This window comes from Hemitrygon akajei, chromosome 18, assembly GCF_048418815.1.
Source record: "Hemitrygon akajei chromosome 18, sHemAka1.3, whole genome shotgun sequence".
Taxonomy (NCBI): domain Eukaryota; kingdom Metazoa; phylum Chordata; class Chondrichthyes; order Myliobatiformes; family Dasyatidae; genus Hemitrygon; species Hemitrygon akajei.
Window position 1 is genome coordinate 65,815,633 of NC_133141.1, and position 23,042 is coordinate 65,838,674.

Here is a 23,042-nt window from a genome sequence, read left to right on the forward strand (position 1 = left end):
TGCACTTTATAAAGTCCATGCAAAACTACTTTACTCACCATACAAGATTTGTTTTAAGATCCATGGTTTCTTCCATATTCAGAGATTCTTCACCTTGCAATATTTGCAAATGTATTCTCTGTTCACTCCTGTTTAGATTCCAAATGATCTGCATTTCATGAAGTCTTGATTTAGTGTGTTGCGAAAGGATGACTTTGTTTTTGGAAGTCGAAGTGATGTCAATTATGTGACAGCAAAACCTAACTTGAAGGCTGGACTGGTTTTCTTTGTCTCTGCAGACACCAGAGTTTAGTGGTCTGCATAGGGTTGTCATGACGGCGTGTGATCATGTGACTTTCCACGACGTGTTACCGGATTGAGTTTACTGATGGCCATGAAGGAGAATAGGCTGTTCACGTGTCATATTTCATAATGAATATTGATAGCAGACTGCACATTTATTGCCTGTCACAGCAATCGTATTTAGTGTAGTTAGGAAAAAAGAGCTCACTTAGTGTACCTGAAACTTAAAGAACTAAAGACCTCTTGATTTAATAATTATCCCTCCATCGAAAACATTTAGTTTTATTAGTTGAAGGTTTTAAGAGTAGTAACTATTTGAAACACTAACTTCCTTGAAGTAGCGAGCAAAAGTGGCCTTAAATAGAAAATTCCAAACCGTGGAAGGTTGTGAGGCAAATTTAAGGTTTAAAGAGTTAAGGTGGTTTGATGGACTTAAGAAACTGACTAGTTTTGAGCATGGACAAGTGATGTGATAGGCTTCAAGTCCTGAATAACAAACTCTGCCTCCAAGCTCATTAAGAGTGAATGTTCTCTATATGAACTAAACACATCTTTAGCTGTTTCTGAACACTTCAAAACATCCAAAGTAGTGTTTCCTTTCAATCACATGGACATAGTTTTTTTTGTCAGAAACCCTTGGACGAATGGCCATCTTAAATACAAGAATTCAAACCATTGCTCAAAAAGAGTTCAAAATTTGCTAACCAATTACTCAATGAAACCACGGTTGTGAACTTGTTAGGAAGTTTTATTTGAAACCTGGCAAAAAAGTAAAATTATTATTAGCCAATAGAATAAAAATTAAAAATTATATTACAAAGAAGGCTTGATAGAGGCTATATTTCATTAGGAGTTTGAGGAGACTTCGTATGTCACCAAAGACTCCAGCAAATTTCTACAGATGTACCGTGGAGAGCGTTCTAACTGGTTGCATCACCACCTGGTATGGAGGTGGCTCTGTACGGGATCCGAAAAAGCTGCAGGAAGTTGCGTTCTCAGTGAGCTCCATCATCGGCACTAGCATCGAGGACATCTTCAAAAGGCGGCATCTATCATTAAGGACACTCATCACCAAGGACATACTCTCCTCTCATTGCTATCATCAAGGAGGAGGTCCAGGAGCCTGAAAACACACACATAATGTTCACAGGAACAACTTCTTTCCCTTTATCAGCAGATTTCTGAATGGACAATGAGCCCATGTACACTACTTCACTATTTTTTTTTGCTCTCTATTTGCACTAATTTAATTTAATATATACAGTACCCTATTGGCTTGGTTTGGGTTGGGTACCCTATTGCTGGTTTCAGATAGTATGCCCTCCACGGAGTCGTGATCTCAACATCACCGAGGCTGCCTGGGATTACCCGGAGAGGCAGATGCAAACGAGATAGCCAAAGTCTGCAGAAGGACTGTGGCAAGTTCTCCAAAGTGCTTGGAACAACCTACCAGCTGATTTTCTTATAAAGCTGCATGACAGTGTACCTAAGAGAATTTAGAAATTTTTCATTTCATTATTTTTGAAAGCATCTTTGCTTTACAGATTTTTTTACATGTGCCTAAGGCTTTTGTACAGTACTGTATGTATATTTTTATTGTAATTAATAGTTTTAGTTATTATGTATTGCACAGTCCTGCTGCCGCTAAACAACAAATTTCCTGGTTCTGATATATTTGCTATGGTACTGGTTATAAAGCTGCATATCTAAAACATAGCTTTAATTTTTTTTGTCTAAATCCTTGCAGTTTGTAAAACTTTGGTCATGTTTGTAAAGATGCATATCTAACATGTTTCTCTACTTTTTTGTCTAAACCATTGCAGTTTGTAAAACTTGTATTGTTCGCTACTTGGAGACCAACAAATATTGTCCTATCTGTGATGTGCAGGTGCACAAAACTAGACCCCTCCTTAGCATTCGGTGAGTTCTGGTGCCAGTTAATGTGTGGATGTAGGGAAGTGGGGTGGCCTCTTGTCAAATGTTTTTCTTATCAAAACATTTCTAACATTGGTAACATTTTCAGGTCATTTTAATGGGTGCTCTGGTTTCCTTCCACAGTCCAAAGATGTACTGGTTAGTAGGTTAAATTGGTAATTGTAAATTGTCCTTTGATTAGGCTAGGGTTAAATCGATGGGTAGCTGGGCGGTGGGGCTCATTGGGCCAGAAGGGCTTATTTCACGCTCTATCTCTAAATAAATAAATATTTTTTCTCTTCCACAACCCCTTTTAATAATTTAAAATCTTCAAATATGACTTAATTTCCTTCAGTTTCAAAACTGGATTAGTAGGTTTGGCCTGACATTGTTTATCTTACAGCCAAGTATTGATGTGCCTTGGAACTACTTTCTATGTCCTTAGAACAACTTGTTCCTTCTTTCTTCCCCCAGGGCTGACAAAACATTACAAGATATCGTCTATAAATTAGTTCCAGGACTTTTCAAAGGTAGGAGAAGTCTGGTCAGTAGTTGCCTTTTTTTATTAAACAGGCCATTAAAGACATTTCAGACCTGAACCTTTTGCTTATTTTGCAGATGAGATGAAGAGGCGGAGGGACTTCTACGCAGCCCATCCCTCAGCAGATGGTAAATGTTTATATGGAAATAGAGGATTAATGGTTCCTGCAAACATGATAGTGTGTTGTTGTGGACAAACCTGTCTCTCCCTTTAGTCATCGGAATAAATCAAAAAACATCGCCACTCATAAATGTTAACAGGATTTTCTGAATTTTGAATATAACATGAATGTGACAGCACCTGGTTTAATTCATGGGTTAATGCTTCACTCAAATTTTCTTTGTATTTCCTTTTCAAAGTTTCCAGGTACTTTTCTGTCTAATTATTGTGCCCATGGTTTAAAATATTTAATGTAAAACGAAACATAATTTGACTATGTGGCACAGTAGCATTGTGGTTAGCACAATGCTTTACAATACAGGCAAACCTGGGTTCAATTCCCTCTGCTGACTTTAAGGAGATAATACATTCTCCCTGTAACTGTGTGGGTGTGCCAGAGACGTATGGGTTGGTAGGTTAATTGGTCAATGTAAATTGTCTCTGATTATGCTAGGATTAAATCAGGGGAATTGCTGGGTGGCATGGCTCGAAGGGCCTATTTTGTGTTGTATGTCAATTAAATAAATAAATAGATAAAGTACTTATTCCAATGATTATCAGGGACTTAAATCATTAAACTACACTATATAAAAAAACTATTTCAGAAGAACACCATGTGTCAAGCAGTATCTATGGAGGCACAAGATGTAATTTGATGTTTCTAGTTGAGACTCTGCAGGAGACTAAACTAAAAATTGGTAAATTGGTTTCTTACTGTCACATGTACTGAGCTACAGTGAAAAACTTTGATTTGCGTGCCATTATTTCATCACATCAATACATTGAGGCAATATACCGAGAAACAATAACAAAATGGCATCACAGTAGTGAAGCAGTTAGTATGACACTATTACAGCTAGGCATGTCAGAGTTCGAGTTCATTTCTGGCATCCTCTGTATGTTCTTCCTCTGTGCATGTGGGTTTCCTCCAACTGCTCTGGTTTCCTCCCACAGTCCAAAGAAATACACTGTCACCTCTGCCCCTTTGACCCTCAAAACAGGAACTCCTCAGGGCTGTGTCCTAAGCCCCCTCCTTTACTCTCCGTATACCCATGACTGTGTCGCCACCCACAGCTCTAATCTGCTAATTAAATTTGCTGATGATACTACACTGATTGTCTAATCTCAAATAATAATGAGGCAGCCTACAGAGAAGTCATCACCCTGACACAGTGGTGTCAAGAAAACAACCTCTCCCTCAATGTCGCAAAAATAAAGGAGCTGGTTGTGGACTACAGGAGGAATGGAGACAGGCTAATCCCTATTGACATCAATGGATCTGGGGTTGAGAGGGTAAACAGCTTTAAGTTCCTCAGCATCCACATCACCGAGGATCTCACGTGGTCTGTACATACCGGCTGTGTGGTGTAAAAGGCACAACAGCACCTCTTTCACCTTAGACAGTTGAAGAAGTTTGGTATGGGCCCCTAAATCCTAATAACTTTCTACAGGGGCACAATTGAGAGCATCCTGACAGGCTGCATCACTGCCTGGTACGGGAACTGTACTTCCCAAAATCGCAGGACTCTGCAGAGAGTGGTGCGGCCAGCCCAGCGCATCTGTAGTTGTGAACATCTCACTATTCAGGACATTTACAAAGACAGGTGTGTAAAAAGGGCCCGAAGGATCACTGGAGACCTGAGCCACCACAACCTCAATCTATTCCAGCTGCTACCATCCGGAAAGTGGTACCGCAGCATAAAAGCCGGGACTAACAGACTCCGGGACAGCTTCTTTCACCAGGCCAACAGACTGATTGATTCATGCTGACACAACTGTATTTCTATGTTATATTGACTGTCCTGTTGTACATACTGTTTAGTATAAGTTACTATAAAATGCACATTGCACATTTAGATGGAGATGTAACATAAATATTTTTACTCCTCATGTATATGAAGGATGTAAGTAATAAAGTCAGTTCAATTCAATTTAGTATGGAAATTATCATTGTAAGTTGTCCTGTGATTCGGCTAGAGGTTAAATTGGTGGGCTGCTGGACGGCTTGATGGCCCATAAGGACCTATTCCACAGTGTATCTCTAAAAAATAAAATAAATATATAATGAAGAATTAAGTCTTTCAGTTGCAGAGAAAGTGCAATGCAAGCAAACAGTAAGGTGTAAGGCCTTAACAGGGAGATTGTTAGGTCAAGAGTTCATTTTATTGTACTAGGAGACAGTTTAATCCTTTTATAGCAGTGGGATAGATGTTGTCCTTGGGGCCTGGTGGTTTTGTACCTTCTGTCCAAAGGGAGAAGGAAGAAAAGAGAATGCCTGGGTTGGGTGTGGTTTTTGATTATGTTGACTGCCTTGCAAACTGAAATCTAGAACAGAATTCTGTAAAGAAGAATTAGAGTATTGAATATTGTCTAGTTACTGGAAAATAAAATAAAAATGCTGGACAATTGAAATAACAGAAAGTGCTTGAAATGTTCATCAAGCATTGATGAAGGGTTGTTAACCTGAAACATTAAGACTATAAGAGAAAGAAGCAGAATTAGGCCATTTAGCTCATCGAGTCTATTCTGCAATTTCATCATGACTGATCTATTTTCCCTTCGAACCACAGTCTCTTGCCTTCTCTCTGCAACCTTTCATGCCCTGAATAATCAAGAACCTTAAATGCACCCACCTGTGACAACGAATTCCACAGGTTCACCACCCTCTGGATAAAGAAATTCCTCCATTCTGAATGAACATCCCTCTATTCTGAGGCTGTGCCCTCTGGTCCTAGACTCTCCCTGCCCCCACCCCTCATAGGAAGCATTCTCCCCACATCTACTCTAACTAGGCCTTTCAATAGGCTTCAATGAGAACTCCCCGCATTCTTCTAAATTCCAGTGAATACAGACCCAGAGCCATCAAGCATTCCCTTTCATTCCTGGAATCATCCTTGTGAATCTCCTCTGAGCCCTCTCCAATCCCAGCACATCCTCTCTTTGATACGGGGTCCAAAACTACTCCCAGTGCTCCCAAGTGAGGCCTCACTAATGCTTTATAAAGCCTCAACATTACATTCTTGCTTTTATATTCTAGTCCTCGTGAAATAAATACTCACATTGCATTTGCACCTGCATGAGGACTCCCAAGTCCCTTTGCACCTCTTACTTTTGAATTTTTGGCCTGTTTAAAAAATACTCTATGCTTTTATTCCTTCTACCAGTGCATGACCATATACTTCCTGACACTGTATTCCTTCTGCCACTTTTTTGCCCATTCTCCTAACCTGTCTCTTCTGCAGCCTCCCTGTTTCTTCAACACTACCTACCCCTCCACCTATCTTAGAATTATCCACAAAATTGGCCATACAGCCATCAATTTCATCATCCAAATCATTGACATATAATGTAAAAGGAAGCAGGCCCAACAGACTGCCGTGAAACACCACTAGTCACTGACAGCCAATCAAAAAAGGTTCCATTTATTCCCACTCTGCCTCTTGCCAAGGAGCCCATCATCTATCCATGCTAGAATGTTTCCTGTAATTCCATGGGCTCTTTTCTTGCTAAGCAGTATCATGTGCGGCACCTTGTCAAAGGCCTTCTGAAAATCCAAGTACCCAACATCCACTGATTCTGCTTTGTCTATCCTGCTTGATATTTCCTCAAAGAATTCCAACAGATTTGTCAGGAAAGATTTTCCCTTAGGGAAACCATGCTGACTTTGGCCTATTTTATCATGTACCTCCAAGAACCTTGAGACCTCATCCTTAACCATCGACTCCAACAACTCTTCCCAACCACTGAGGTCAGGCTAACTGGTCTATGATTTCCTTCTGCCTCCTTCCCTTCTTGAAAGCTAGAGTGACATTTGCATTTTTCTAGTCCTCCGGAACCTGCCAGAATCCATTGATTCTTGAAAGATTATTACTAAAGCCTTCACAATCTCTTCAGCTACCTCTTCCAGATCCCTGAGGTGTACTTCATCTGGTCCAGGTGACTTAATCTACCTTCAGACAGTTCAGTTTCCCAAGCAATTTCTCCCTGAGAACTCTGTTTCTTTCTCCATAAGTGAACTTTTCCAGCGATTTCTGTTTTTATTACATTGAGTTCTTAATCAATTTCAAGAATCTTTGTCTCGAGCTTCAAGTTCTGAAAGTGAGGTCAGCTGATGGAAATGTTGTGGGCATTTATGTTTTGCAAGCATTAATTCAAGGATGTAACTGAGTACAACAATTTCTTCTTCTTCCCAAACAGTCACAAATGGTTCAAATGAAGACCGTGGGGAAGTTACAGAAGAAGAGAAAAGAATTATCACAGATGATGAAATCATCAGTTTGTCCTTAGAATTTTATGAAGGCAACAAGTAAGTTTATTTGTACTTCCTGACTAAACATTATTCCTATTAATTGGAATTTCCTTCTCTTTTTAATCTTTGGGAGTAACTATGAATTTAAAATTCAAAGTTCAAAGTGAATTAATATCAAAGTACACACACACACACATATATATATATGTGTGTGTGTGTGTGTACTATAGATATATATATACCATATACAACCCTGAAATTCATGTTCTTGCAGGCATACTCAATAAATCCATAATAGAATAATAACCATAATAGAATCAATGAAAGACCGCACCAACTTGGGAATACAACCAGTCTGCAAAGGACAACAAACTGTGCAAATACAATCAGAAAGAAATAATAAATAAATAAGCCATAAATATTGAGAACATGAGATGAAGACTCGCTGAAAGTGATTCCATAAGTTGTGGTATCATCTCAATGATGGGGCAAATGAAGTTAAATGAAGTTATCCCTTTTGGTTGAGAGGTAATAATTATTCCTGAACCTGGTAGTGTGAGCCCTGAGGCTTCTGTACCTTTTCCTGATAGCAGCAGTGAGAAAGAGCATGGCCTGGATGGTGGGGATCTCTAATGACAGATGCTGCTTTGTATCACAGTTTACACTGACATAAACATATACACTACTTTTATTTCATGCAATAGGCGCATTATTCTGTAAAGTAATAGCAAGGTCCATAGAAATTTGGATATTATCACACATTCATATATGGTGGGTTAGAGTATGTAATGAAAAGACCACAAGGTATAGGAGCAGAATTAGTCCATTTGGCCCATCGAGTCTGCTCCGCCATTTCATCATGGCTGATCCAATTTTCCTCTCAGCCCCAGTCTCCTGCCTTCTCCTCTTATACCTTCATGCCCTGACCAATCAAGACAACTCTAGCTAAAGACATTCCTCTTCATCTCTGTTCTAAAAGGACACCCCTTTATTCTGAGGCTCTGTCCTCTGGTCTTAGGCTCTCCCACCATAGGAAACAGCCTCTCCACATCCACTCTATCAAGATTCGATAGGTTTCAATAAGGTCACCCCTCATTCTTTTGAATTCTAGTGAATACAGGCCCAGAGCCATCAAACGCTCTTCATGTAATAAGCTGTTCAAACCTGGAATCATTTTCGTGAACCTCCTTTAAACTCTCTCCAGTTTCAGCACATCCTTTCTAAGATAAGGGGCCCAAATCTGCTCACAATACTCCAAGAGAGGCCTCACCAGTACTTCATAAAGTCTCAACATTACATCTTGTTTTTATATTCTAGTCCTCTTGAAATGAATGCTAACATCACATTTGCCTTCCTCACCACTGACTTATCCTGCAAATGAACCTTTAGGGAATCCTGCACAAGGACTCCCACGTCCCTTTGTGCCTCAGGTTTTTTTGTATTTTCTCTCCATTTAGAAAGTAGTCTACCCTTTTATTTTTTCTACTGAAGTGCATGACCATACACTTCCTGACACTGTTTTCCATCTGCCACTTCTTTGTACATTCTCCTAATCTTTCAAAGTGGTCAAGTCAAGTGAAGTTTATTGTCACTTAACTAGATACATGTATATAATGTATATAGAAATGAGACGTCTCTTTGAACCAGGGTGTAAAGCGCATAACATGCGATAATAAGGATAAAACCTATGGATGAATCACACATGAATAACAAACTAAAGTACATTAATATTAAATATTATAAGGTACAGAACAGATTAGCCAGTGACACTTTGAATGTGATGTGGCTGGGAGTTCAGAAGCCTATTGGCCTGGGGGAAGAAACGGTTTCCCATCCTGACCGTTCTTGTCTTTATGCACCAGAGTCTCCAGCCTGATGGTAGAGATTCAAAGGGGATGCGAGATGGATGGGCGGGAGGGGTATCCTTAATAATACTAAGGGCCCTGTGTACGCAACAGTCCTGATAAGTGTCGCTAATGAATGGTAGGGAAAACCATATGATCCTCTCAGCTGTTCTCCCAGTCCTCTGTAGGGACTTTTGGTCCAATAGGAAGTGGAGGTGCTGCTGTGCCTTCTTGTTCAGGGAGCTGATATTAAGGGACCAGGTGAGGTCATCTGTGATGTGAACTCCCAGGAACTTGGTGCACTTAATTTTCTCTAACTCCTTCTGTAGCCTCTCTACTTCCTCAAAACTACCTGCCTTTCCACATAGATTTGTATTGTTTTGCAAACTTAGCAACAAAGCCTTTGATTCCATCATCCAAATCATTAACACAACTTAAAAAGAATCGATCCCAACACAGACCCCTGTGGAACACCACTAGTCACTGGCAGCCAATGAGAAAAGGCTCCCTTTATTCCCACTCTTTGCTTCCTGCCAGTCAGCCAATGCTTTATCCATGCTAGAATCTTTCCTGTAATACCATGGGCTCGTAGCTTGTTAAGTAGCCTCACGTGTGGCATCTTGTCAAAGGCCTTCTGAAAATCCTATTCTCCTTTGTCTAGCCTGCTTGTTATTTCTTCAAAGCATTCCAACAGATTGGTCAGGTAGGATTTTCCCTTGAGGAAACCATGCAGACGACAGCCTTTTTTTTATCGCGGGCATCCATGTACCCCAAAACCACTTCCTTAACAATCAACTCCAACATCTTCTCAACCACTGCGGTCAGACTAACTGGCCTATAATTTAATTTCTCTCCTTTCTTGATGAGTGAAGTGACATTTGGAATTTTCCAGTCTTCTGGAACCATTCCAGAATATGGTGATTCTTGAAAGATCATTACTAATGCCTCCACAATCTCTTCAGCCACCTCTTTCAGAACACTGGGGTGTAGTCTATCTAATCCAGGTGACTTATCTACCTTCAGACCCTTCAGTTTCCCAAGAACCTTCTCCCTCGTAATGGCAACTTCACACCTGACACCTGGAACTTCACCATACTGCTACTGTCTTCCACAGTGAAGACTAATGCAAAATACTTATTCAGTTCACCCCACCATTTCCTCGTCGGCAGTTACTATTCCTTGAGCATCATTTTCCAGCAGTCCGATATCCAGTGTCGCCTCTCTTTTACAATTCATGTATCAGAAAAAAGTTCAGGTTTATTGTCATTCATCTGTACACATGTAAACAGCTAAATGAAATATTACTCCTCTGGGCCAAGGTGCAAAACACTGTACATATAGTCCCCCTCAGTAGATTAGTTATGATCCAGCACAGAGTCACACACTAATAATAGCACACGTCCCTGAGTGACACAGCCTGAAGATTGACAGGGTGACATAAAGTGTGAGATGCATGCTTATGTAAGACGTATAATGTTACTGCCACTATCATAATAAAACAAGCTGTCATATAAATATGTGAAACAGCAGCGATAAAAAATGAAAAGTGACCCGTATAGGGTGAGAGTGCGTCTGTGAGTTGCGGAGTAGGGGCAGGGGTTACAGCAGGGTGGCAGCAACAAAAAAACCCCAGCAAACTTATTCTGGGAGATACACGGTGGAAAATTCCTGCTGGTGCACTTTCCTTTGTTGAAGCAATAGACTGTAATCCATTCGTACAAATAATTAGTCCGAGGTTTGTGGTTTTCCTTTTTGGAAGGAAGGACAGATAGCCCAAAGCCTTGACTATTTACTCCTCTCCACAGATGTTGCCTAACCTGGTGAGTTCCTCCAGCATTTTGTGTGTGTTAATCTGGATTTCCAGCATCTGTAGAATCTCTTGAGTTAAGGACAAGTGGAGGTGGACAGCTGTATGTTATTGTGTGACTCTGCTTCCTGATGGCTCCATTGACTGAGTGCTGGGTGTCATGTTCTCCCTGTGACTGTGTGGGTTTCCTCTGAGTCCTGATGAAGGGTCTAGGTCCGAAACATTGGCTGTTTATTTCTCTCCATAGATGCTGGCTGACCTGTTGAGTTCCTCCAGCATTTTGGGAAATCCAGAGTAACACACACATCTATAGAATCTCTTGTGTTTATTCCTCTGGATGCTCTGGTTTCTCTGGATTGGTAGGTTAATTTGCTGCTGTAAGTTGCCCCTAATGTAGATTGATGAGTGGTAGGCAAAAATTAGGGAGGTTTTAAATGGGATTGTATAAGAGAGAATAGGTTGGTCAAATAAGTGGGGGAATGGGATTGCTCTGAGAGGACAGATGTGAAATGGCATCAAAAGTATGAATGATGTGACAGTCAAAGCCATGCCTTCCTTTTAGATATGGTTCAAAGTAAATTTATTATCAAAGTACGTATGGGACACTGTATACTACCCTGAGAATCATTTTCTTGCAGGCATTTATAGGAACAAAGAAATACAACAGAATCAATGAAAAACTACTGACAAACAAACAAAACTCAAAGTTCAAAGTAAACTTATTATCAAAGTAAATATATGTCACCATATACTTCCGAGTTTCATTTTCTTGCGGGCACTTGTGGTTGCTACAAAGAAACACAATAGAATCAATGAAGAACTGCACACAACAAAGACAGACAAGCAACCGATGTGCAAAGGAAGACAATAGTAAGAAGAATATATAAGTAATAGTGAGAACACAAATTGTAGAGTACTTGAAAGTGAGTTCATATGTTGTGGAATCAGTCCATTGTTGAGTTGAGTGAAGTTTTCCTCTCTGATTCAAGACCCTGATGGTTGAATAACTATTCCTAAAACTTAGTGGTATGGGACCTAAGGCTTTGTATCTCCTTCCTGATGGCAGCAGTGAGAAGAGAGCATGGCTTGGATGATGGGGGTCCTTAATGATGGTTGTTACTTTCTTGTGGCAGCTCTCCTTATAGATGTGCTCAATGGTGGGGAGAGCTTTTCCTGTGACGCTGTGGATTATACAGTATTTCCATTTTCCTTTTGTTCTTACATTAATGCAACAATTCTGTTTGTACTTATTTGCATTGGGTGTAATGTTTGTATAAGAGCGCCTTTCACCACAAGATATTAGAAAGCCAGAAGCTGCATCATTGTGGCATCTTTGTGACCTTGTGATATCCTTCTGCATTTCACCACTCGTTTGAAGAGTATTAAGGATTGGGCAGCCTTGGAACTTGCAAGCAAAAAGATCTAACTGGCAGCAACATGATAAGCTGTGTTTGAGCTCAAGGCCAAAGTATTATTACAGGACAAGAAAGAAGACAGATCTTCAGAATCAGTTTTATTATTAGTGACATACGTCATGAAATTTGTTGTTTTGTGGCAGCAATAGATTGCAATACATTAAAATATAGGATAAATTACATTTTCATAAGAGTAGTACTGAGGGGATGGTGGTGTTGAACGCTGAGCTATAATCAGTTGAAAGAGCCCTTACCACCCAATTATGCCATGTGATCAATTAACCTACTAACCCGTATGTCTTTGCACTATGGAGGGAATCAGAATCGGGTTTAATATCACTGACATGTGAAATTTGTTGTTTTGCACCAGCAGTAACAGTTTAATACATAAAAAAGCTACTATAAGTTACAATAAGAAATTCTGAAAAATAATTAAGTAGTGCAAAAAGAGAGCAAAATAGTGAGGTACTGTTCATGGGTTCATGGATCATTCAGAAATCTGACAGCAGATGGGAAGAGAGTATCCTAAAAATTTGAGTATGTGTCTTCAGGCTCCTGTACGTCCTCCTTGATGGTCTTCCCAGCTCCTCCACACGGATGTTAGCATTTATAGCTTCAGTGACCTGCACTTGATTGGCATCTGTAGTTTAGCATGTTCTTCCCTTATGACCCACGGTCGACAAGTGCTTCAGTTTGCTCCCACATTCCAAAGTGTGCAAATTAGCCATTTTATATTGTGGGGCATATAAGAAGGAGTAGGTTGCAAGCAAATAAATGAGAGAATGGCATTGCTCTAAGACCCAGTGGATTAGATTAGATGTGCTATTTGTCATATGTACATTGAAATGTGTCAATGACCAATACAGACGGGATGTGCTGGGGGCAGCCTGCAAGTGTTGCCACGCTTCTGGTGCTAACATAGCAAGCTCACAACTTACTAACCCTAACCCATATGTCTTTGGAATGTGGGAAGAAACCAGAGCACTTGGAGGAAACCCACATGGTCATGGGGAGAACAGACAGTAGTGGGAATTGACCTCCCCATCTTAAAGCTAGTGCTATAAAGCATGAAACTAACTACTAAACTACCCAGATTCCCTTGCACTATGTCAAATGGAAATATGAAATTATGTAAATTGGGAGATGCTACCCACTCTGCTGTGTATATTCATTAGTTTCTTTTCTATTTTTAAACAATTTCTAAAAGACACTAATGTTTCCATGTAACCAATTAACCTACTAACCCATACACCTTTGGGATGTGGGAGGAAACCCATTCATTCATGGGGAGAAAGTATTACTCCGGGAATTGAACCCAGGTCACTGGCTCTGTAATGGCGTTATGCTAACCACTATGCTACTGTGCTATCCCAAAAGTTATTGAATTTCAAGAAAGTCAATGATTATATCAGTTGAACGGCACATCTGTTTCTCTTCCAAAGTTAATAGCATTTTCCATTTATCTGCAAAGTATATTTGATGAAAAGCCAAAACTGAATTTGATGAAAATCATATTTGATGAAAAGCCAGACCTTCTGTTAATGTTGTTAAAGCTACAAAAAAATCACAGTTACTGCTTTGCTGAGAGATGTAAATGGATGGAGTCTACTATAATTCCCAAAACTATGGCAAGGTATTGAAGCTACTTGTTCTGTTGCGAATAATACATCCGGGCACTATGTTAGCGTAGTAGTTAGCACAACACTATTACAGGCCATTTGGAGTTTGGAGTTCAGTTCCGGTGCCACCTCTAGAGGGTTTGTACATTTTTCCTGTGAATGTGTGGGTTTCCTTCAGGTGCTCATGTTTCCTCTTACAGTGCAAAGATGTGCCCGTTAGTAGGGTAATTGGCCAATGTAAATTGTCCTGTGGTTAGGATAGTGTTAAATGGGTGGGTTGCTGTGTGGTGCAGCTTGTTAGGCTGGAAAGGCCTATTCCACGCTGTATCACTGAATAAATAATCTCAGTGGCAGTTAGGCACTAGATGGTGAAAGAATTAATTAATATTGCAGTTGTCTTTTGCACATTTGTTGTTAGTCCTGATGAAGGGTCTTGGCCCGAAACGTTGACTGTACTTCTCCCTGTAGATGCTGCCTGGCCTGATGTGTTCCACCAGCACTTTGTGTGTGTTGCTTGAATTTCCAGCATCTGCAGATTTCCTCATGTTTGTTGTTTGTATGTAGTTTTTTTTCATTCATTCTGTTGTATTTCTTTGTTCTACTGTGAATGCCTGTAAGAAAATTAATCTCAAGGAAGTATATGGTGATATATATGTACTTTGATAATAAATTTACTTTGAACTTTGAACCTTTCATGATCCAAAGCAGTGTTTTTGAAGTTTCGCTGAAAAACATTTTGATTGAAAATGTTCCAAATTGTTTTGTTCTAGATCAGAAAAGAAAGAGGCCCCACAGACTGAAGAAACAGACAAGGTGAGTTCCCTCGCAGGTTTTTGCCTGAATTGTTTAATTAACTCCTAAATATTCAATGGTGTTCAATTACTATCAGTACTATCTGGCTGCTGGTGCAACTATTAACAAGAATGTAAAATCTAACATGGAATGACAACTTTGTTAGATTTTTTTTTTGCTTTGGCTCAGCTTTTAAATTGCAGTGATCAAAGCCTCAGATTATTAATAAACCATCCGTCCAATAGAAAGTAAGTGGAATACTTGCCAGACAGAGAAACAATTCATTAATTCATTTCCCCTTGGCAGTGACATTGACAAAGAAACAAAGCCTTTTAATTATTTAATTGGAAGCTCAAGACGGTAATTTCCTACAGGCATTGTTCAGTTAAGGGAGGCATTCGAGTCAACTTGTCTGTGATTCACCCCCATGGCATATTTTTCCCACCAAAGTCCTCTGACGCACTCACTCAGCCGCTTCACCCCTCCTCTTCCCACGTACATTCCTCAGAACACCGATATTCTCTTCCCTTCAGCTAATTATCCAAATCTCTGTTCCGTAGCAGCTTTTTTTTCTTTTCAAGGTTTTACTTACAGAAGAAATCATAGCGTTAATCAGTAGAAGGTGAGGAAAATACTTAGGAACTTCAGTGTTAGATCCTCCATGTAGCTTTTGATCACTGATGGATAATTTAAGCAGATGTAGTAAAGCATAGTCATTGAGACATGATATAGTCTCCTGTATTAACATAAGGCAAGTACTTCTATTGCAGTGAGATTATTAACGTGAGACAGATACCGCTATTGCTGTGAGGCAGGCACCTCAGTTGATGTGAGATATTTATTCAAAGCAGATTCTACTATTGCGATGAAATGCGCACCTCTGTTAATGTGAGATTGTTACCTCTATGGCCACGAGACAGGAACCTCTGTTGCTGTGAGATAAGAACCTCTATTAACGTGAGATAGCTACTTCTATTGGGTGAGGATGGTACATCTATTAACGTGTGACAGATACTTTTATTAAGACCATAAGGCACAGGAGCAGAATTGGGCCATTCAACCCCTCGAGTCTGCTCCGCCACTTTTCCCTTTCAACCCCATTCTCCTGCCTTCTCCCCATAATCTTTCATGCCCTGACTAATCAAGGACTTATCAAACTCTACCTTAAATACACCCAATAACTTGGCCTCTACAGCCACCTGTGGCAATGAATTCCACAGATTCACCACCCTCTGGCCACAGAAATTCTCATCACTATTCTAAATAGATGTCCCTCTATTCTGAGGCTGTGCCTTCTGATCCTAGACTCCCCCACCAAAGGAAACATCCTCTCCAAATCCACTCTATCTAAGCCTGTCAACATTCAATTGGCTTCAATAACAGCCTCCCTCTTTCTTCTAAATATCAATGAGTACAGGCCCAGAGCAATCAAATGCTCCTCATACGTTAACCCTTTCATTCCCAGAATCATTCTTGTGCGCCTCCTCTGAACCTCTCCAATGTCAGCACATCCTTTCTCAGATAAGGGGCCCAAAACTGCTCACAATACTCCAAGTGAGACCTCACCAGTTCTTTATAAAGCCACAGTATACTATCCTTACTTTTATATTCTAGTCCTCTCAAAATGATTTGTAACATTGTCTTCCTCAACACCAACTCAACCTGCAAGTTAACCATTAGAGAATCCTGCATGATGACTCCCAAATCCCTTTGCACCTCAGATTTTTGAAATTTTGGCCCGTTTAGAAAATAGTCTACACTTTCATTCTTTCTACCCAAGTGCATGTCCTTACACTTATCGACATTGTACTCCATCTGCCATTTCTTTACCCATTCTCCTAATCTATCTAAGTCCTTATGCAGCCTCCCGGCTTCATCACCACTACCTGACCTCCACCTATCTTGGTTTCATCCACAAACTTGGCCATAAAGCCATCAATTTCATCATCCAAATCATTGACTTATAATGTAACAAAAAAAGTGGGCCCAACAGACCGCCGTGAAACACCACTAGTCACTGGCAGCCAATCAAAAAAGGTGCCATTTATTCCCACTCTGCCTCTTGTATCATGTATCCATGCTAGAATGTTTCCTGTAATTCCATAGGCTCTTGCAAAGTAGCATCATGTGTGGCACCTTGTCAAAGGCCTTCTGAAAATCCAAGTAAACAACATCCAACGATTGCCTATCCTGCCTGTTATTTCCCCGAAGAATTTCAACAGATTTGTCGGGCAAGATTTTTCCTTAAGAAAACCATGCTGACTTTGGCCATTGTGCCTCCAAGTACCCCAAAACCTCATCCTTAAGAATGGACTCCAACAACTTCAGAACCACTCTGGTCAAGCTAACTGGCCTAAGATTTCTTTTTTTCTGCCTCTCTCCCTTCTTGAAGAGTGGAGTAACATTTACAATTTTCCAGTTCTCTGGAACCATGCCAGTATCTAGTGTTCAGCTACCTCTTTCAGAACCCTGGAGTGTAGTCCATCTGGTCCAGTTGACTTGTATACCTTCAGACTTTTCAGTTTCTCAAGGACCTTCTCACTAGTAATAGCAACTGCACTCACTTTTGCCCCCTGTCAAATTTCTGGCATACTGCTACTGTCTTCCACAGTGAAGACTGATGCAAAATTCTTATTAAGTTTGTCTGCCATTTCCTTGTACCCTATTACTGCCTCTCCAGTGTAATTTTCCAGTAGTCCAATATCAACTCTTGCCTCTCTTTTACTTCTTATATATCTGGAAAAAGTCTTTGGTATCCTCTTTGATATTACTGACTAGCTTACAAAGTACCCAGGACATCTTTAGGGAGTGGTGTCTCAGAAAGTCCATTATTAAACCTGCAGCACCCAGAGCATGCCCTTTTCTCACTGTTACCATCAGGTAGGAGATACAGAAGCCTGAAGGCACACACTCAGCGATTCAGGAACAGCTTCTTCCCCTCTGCCAACTGATTCCTAAATGGACATTGAATTTTTGGACACTACCTCATTTTTAAAAAAAATAGACAGTGTTTCTGTTTTTGCACCTTTTAAAAAAATCGATTCAGTATACGTAATTGATTTACTTGTTTATTTATTATTATTAGTTTTCTTTCTCTGCTAGATTATGTATTACATTGAACTGCTGCTAAGTTAACAAATTTCATGTCACATGCCAGTGATAATAAACCTGATTCTGATTATTTCATCTTTTCCCTCCTTATCACTTTTTAAATTGCCTTCTGTTAGTTTTTAAAAGCTTCTCAATCCTCTAACTTCCCACTAATTTTTGCTCTATTATATGCCCTCTTTTGCTTTTATGTTGGCTTTGAATTCCCCTGTCAGCCACGGATGTGTTGTCCTGCCTTTAGAAAACTTCTTTGTGATGTATCTATCCTGCACCTTCTGAATTGCTCTCAGAAAGTCCAGCCACTGCAGTTCTGCTGATAGGCCAGCTTCTCTCTCTATTGAGATACCTCTGTGTACGTAGACTGGTATCTCTATTAATGTGATACAGTTACCTTTATTAATGTTAGAGAGGTACTCTACTAATGTGAAACAGTTACTGCTTTTGACAATAGATAGTTACTTCTATTGATGTGAGATGGCCTCTATTCATAGATTCAAACATTACTAAAGAAAAACACAGTGACTAGACTTGAATTATGACACTGCCAAATGCTGGAGTCATTTTGCAGAAATGACGTTGAGTATTTTTTTCAGCAGGTGTGTTTATTTCATGGGTGAGGCTCACATACTGCTTTTGGATTAAGAGTTTCCTCAGTATTTTTGCTTCAGTATTACTAAATGTTGGGTTAATTTCCAGTCCGTTTGTTCTTTGACCCTTTGACAAAGAACAGGCCATTAAACGTTTGAACATAATATCTGCTGACACTTATGCATCATGAGTATGCAGAAAAATTCCAATCATTTGTTCCCTCTGAATAATCCAGAGTAGGTTAGTATAATCCTACATGAAAATACAATTGTCTATCTATTGCACATAACTAATAATCCGCCCAATTGTCTGCATGGACATTTTTCAGCAATACTGAATAGGGTTTGAGGTAAGGTCTAAGATCATGAGTATAATCCTGAGAATGAAAGGAGTAATGTGTGAGATGCCTTTGGTGGCTCTGGGCCTGTATTCATTGGAGTTTAAAAGAATATGGGAAGGAAAAATTGAAAACTATTGAAAATTGAAAGGCCTAGATAAAATGGATGTAGAGGATGTAGAAAGTGGGGAAAGTCTAGGACTAGAGGGCACAGACTCAGAATAGAAGGACGTCCCTTTAGAACAGAGTTGAGGAGGAATTTCTTTAGCCAGAGTGGTGAATCTGTGGAATTCATTGCCTCAGACAGTTGTGCAGGCCAATTAACTCAGTATATTTAAAGCGGAGATTGATAGGTTCTAGATTAGTCAGGGGGTCAAAGGTTATGGGGCAAAGGCAAAAGAATAGGGTTGAGAAGGATAGTAAATCAGCCATGATTGAATGGCAGAGGAAACTTGATGAGCTGAGTGGCCTAATTCTGTTTCTATATCTTATGGTCTAAATGTCTAGAACTTCAGCCAAATCCCAATGTGATGCTATAGTTGCTGTTGCGTCTTATGTTGTAAACAAGTCACAATATTATATCATCTTTGTCACCTGAATCTAATCACAAATGCTGCCTCCAGTGCGTATAGTAAGTTCAGCTGAAGTTTGAGAGTTATCAAGAGAAAGATTCAAATAAATTACCTTGGTTTGTTGATTGGTCAAATCGTCACTAAAATTAGATCTGGGCAGTATATATGCTACATGCATTTTCCTCTGTGTCCCTCTCATCTTCCACCTTAAACCCTGGAAAGAATGTGTTTTAATTACTGTAATGATAGTACATAGTCAGTGGTGTCACTAGTGAAGGTGTGGTACCATTAACGATTGACAGCTTTTGTAGTCAACCCAGTTGGCACAAGAATAGAGATCTTTATTCATTTATGCCACATGTAGTTAAAGACTAAAGTCTTGTTAAACATGCTGACCTGAGTGGCTATTGTTCTGTCTGCTCAACGTTTCTTAGGCTGACACTCACTTTATTTGGGCGCAATGAGGACACTGGACAAATAGTGTTTCATTGATTTTTACAACTATCAGACCAGTGAAACTTGGGGTGCCCAGGTCTGTAATATCAGGGACTCACCCACCTTGTGTCTTTGCATACTGCAGGCTAACAGTGTCCGGTATCTGCGGTGTCCCGCCGCAATGACGGTAATGCATTTGGGAAAATTTCTCCGGAATAAAATGGACATTCCCAGCAATTTTCGAGTAAGTTTATAATGAGCGGGGGAAGGAACAAATTAAATTGAAATATATTTTCCGTATCTTGTCTTTATTGAAACTATCTTCCTTGATTCTAGATTGATGTTATGTACGAAGATGAACCCCTCAAAGATTACTACACACTTATGGATATAGCTTATATTTATACATGGAGACGGGTAAATAACTCTTTTGTTGCACTTCAGGATATATCTTAGACATGTACAGTCGATTTACTGCTTGTCTTTATACCTATTGGTGAAGTCAAGTTTACTATCATGTGCACAAGTAGAGAGAGGTATTTCTTCTTCTTAAGCCCATCACCCTCACTGGGGCCATAGACCACTTGACACCAGCTTGCCACAGGCCCCTGTCCTGGGCCACACTTTCAAGTTGTCCCAGGTGTAGCTCATCTCCTTGGTATATCCTTCCTCTCCCAGCTATAAGGTTTTGGAGCTTCTGTAACTCTGGGGTTGCTAGCTCCATGCCCATCATCCTTATTTCACAGCCAGGCTTGGAACTGTCCACAGCCAAGTAATAATGAGGTACAGGCACAATGAAAAACACCAAGAATACAATAACAGGCGCATATATACAGCAGTTCAGTTATACATAAATTATACAAGACAGTAGGAAAAGACAATATGGAACAAAACAGAGCCAAGTCCATAAACACAAGAGATTCTGCGGACGCTGGAAATTCAGAGTAACACACAAAATGCTGGAGAAAGTCAGCAAGTCAGGCAGCATCTATGGAGAGGCCAGGATCCTTCAGCTCTTCCTCTCCATAGATAATGCCTGACCTGCCGAATCGCTCCAGCATTTCGTGAGAGACAAATCCATAGTGGTGCAAGAGATGGTCTTTAGTTTTCCCTTGCTGAGGTGGGGTTAAAGTTGTGCAGGTCAGCTCAAGAGCCTGATGGTGGTAGGAAAGTAGCTCTTCCTCATCTGGTGATGTGGGACATCCTGCAGTAAGACGAGGGCTTGACTTGGAAGGTATGGATCCTCGATGATAGATGCTGTTGGTCTGTCTGTCACTCTCCCTCATGTGCCCGCACATCAGTGTGGGTGCCTATTAGACAAAAAGAGCACATTTCCTAACCATTTCTTGACTTCTAAGTAATGCTTTTTTCAATGTAGTCACTTTATTTTCAAAAAGTGTAACAGCCAATTTGCAAGCAGAAAGCCCCCATTAACATGAAAGTGATCATCTGTTTTTCTTATGTTGGGTGATATTGGTCCCAGGACACCAGGATTAATTCCTCTGCTCTTTGAAATACTGCCCTGGGATCTCTTACATTGATTTGGGAGATTAGGCCTTGATTAACGTTTCCCTTGGGAAGTCGGCACCTCAGGCAGCCTCAGCATCACATTCCATTGTTAGATGAGCTGACCAAACAGTTGGACAGAGTGTAACACTGCACATTTCTCCCGTCCTTTTACAACAAAAAGAACTATACAGCATTTTCATGTATAGGCAAACATTCAACACGATTGTATACTCCCTGTACAATGTAAACCCCTTTTGTAATGAGGGCTGGCTTCTATGCAGTCTCAGCTGTTCAAGGCTTGGTGCTCAGGTAATTCTCGGGTGATCTGAGAGGCAGGGAAAAAAGAAAAACACACCAACCAGCTTTCAGGTGTTCAGCCAGGCATGAATAAGGGATATTGCAGTCCTTGGTGTACGGTCCCTATTGATAGGAGGATTGTTGTTTTTGTGTGTGAACATAGGATCTGGGCCGGTTGCCAAGCCAAGGGCCCAGGCGTTGGATCGGTCTGAACTGTGCGTTCAGAATCACTAACTTTGTCACATGCTTTCACATCCTGTGTTCAATTACTTAATCTGCATAAAACATGTTGCCTATATAATTTGTACTGTGCTGATTCATGTGAATCTATTCTTTTCTCTGGTCGAATAGCATGGGGGCCCACAGAACAAGTACAGGTGCAGGCCTTATCTGAATTCACCTTTTAAAGCTGAAACCTATTTGTCAACCCAACGCAGCCAAATTATCCCAACAATTATGTTACTTTGTGCCCTCACTGAATATTTTATAAACTCAAGAGATTCTACAAATGCTGGAAATCCTAAGTAACACACACAAAATGCTGGAGGAACTCAGCAGATCAGGCAGCATCTATGGAGGTGAATGAACAGTCAACATTTCAGATCAAGATCCTTTAACCAGATTCTGATTATTTTGTAGGCGTTAACATGCAAAACTTGCATATTTGTAAAAATTTAAAGTTCCTGGGTTTAGATGGGATGCTAAATATGCCACATATACAGAACAGCTGCTCATTAACAATATCCTAACTCAGCTAGTAATGTAATTATTAACCCCAGTGCTGTCCAATCAGTCTCTTCCTCTCAGCAGCTCTCACTTTTCCATGTATAACGTCAATTGTTGATGTAGCTCGATTTAGTGATCAGCCATGGGTTTCCATGAACAGCAGATTCTAAACCAAAATCTGATTAAACCTCTTTTCACTGCAACCTGATAGACAATTGTGACCACAACTCGTGTGTGTCAATATGTGTGTGTATGTATGTGAGCGTTTGTGAAATTAGAACATAGTGCACAGTCAGCAGATTACAGACTCTTTGGCCCACGATATTCTGCCAGCCTTTTAGCGTATTCTAATCTCAACCTAACCCTTCCCTCCTACATCGTCTCCCATTTTTCTTTCATCCATGCACCTTCCTCAGAGTCTCTTAAATACCCCTAATGTGTGTATGTGTGTTGGGGTGTGTGTGTGTATATGTGAGAAAGAGAGACAGCCATAAACACAAGAGAATCTGCAGGTGCTGGTAATCCAGAGCAACACACACAAACACACAGACAGGGGGAGAGAGAGGGAGAGAGGGGGAGAGAGAGAGCGAGAGAGAGAGATGAGTGTATGTGTGTTCACCTTGCACACATATGGTGATCATATGGACAACTCCCCTTTATCTAGGCTTCTAAAAAGTACGTGCTGTTCATGTTCCACAGCTATGCCAGCAATGTGAAAACACGTGTATTTTACAAATCAGTGAGGACACAAAGGTGATCCACTATTGCTGGGAAACTGCGGAGTAATGCGGCGTGTGGGAGGGGGTGAAGATGGGAGCTGGTCCTTTCAATTAAGGCAACAATGGCTT

The 23,042-nt window shown here is 40.3% G+C and overlaps 1 protein-coding gene across 1 annotated transcript in view; it reads left to right on the top strand.

The window, feature by feature from the left end:
* The window catches only part of LOC140741498 (polycomb complex protein BMI-1-like), a 41,278-nt gene that overhangs the window by 14,508 nt on the left and 3,728 nt on the right, over positions 1–23,042 (top strand). The window contains exons 3-9 of the mRNA XM_073071768.1: positions 2,106–2,202; positions 2,671–2,726; positions 2,815–2,865; positions 7,094–7,202; positions 14,601–14,643; positions 19,808–19,906; positions 19,999–20,079. Of these exons, the coding sequence (XP_072927869.1) occupies positions 2,106–2,202; positions 2,671–2,726; positions 2,815–2,865; positions 7,094–7,202; positions 14,601–14,643; positions 19,808–19,906; positions 19,999–20,079 (536 nt within the window). The remainder of the gene's footprint in view (positions 1–2,105; positions 2,203–2,670; positions 2,727–2,814; positions 2,866–7,093; positions 7,203–14,600; positions 14,644–19,807; positions 19,907–19,998; positions 20,080–23,042) is intronic.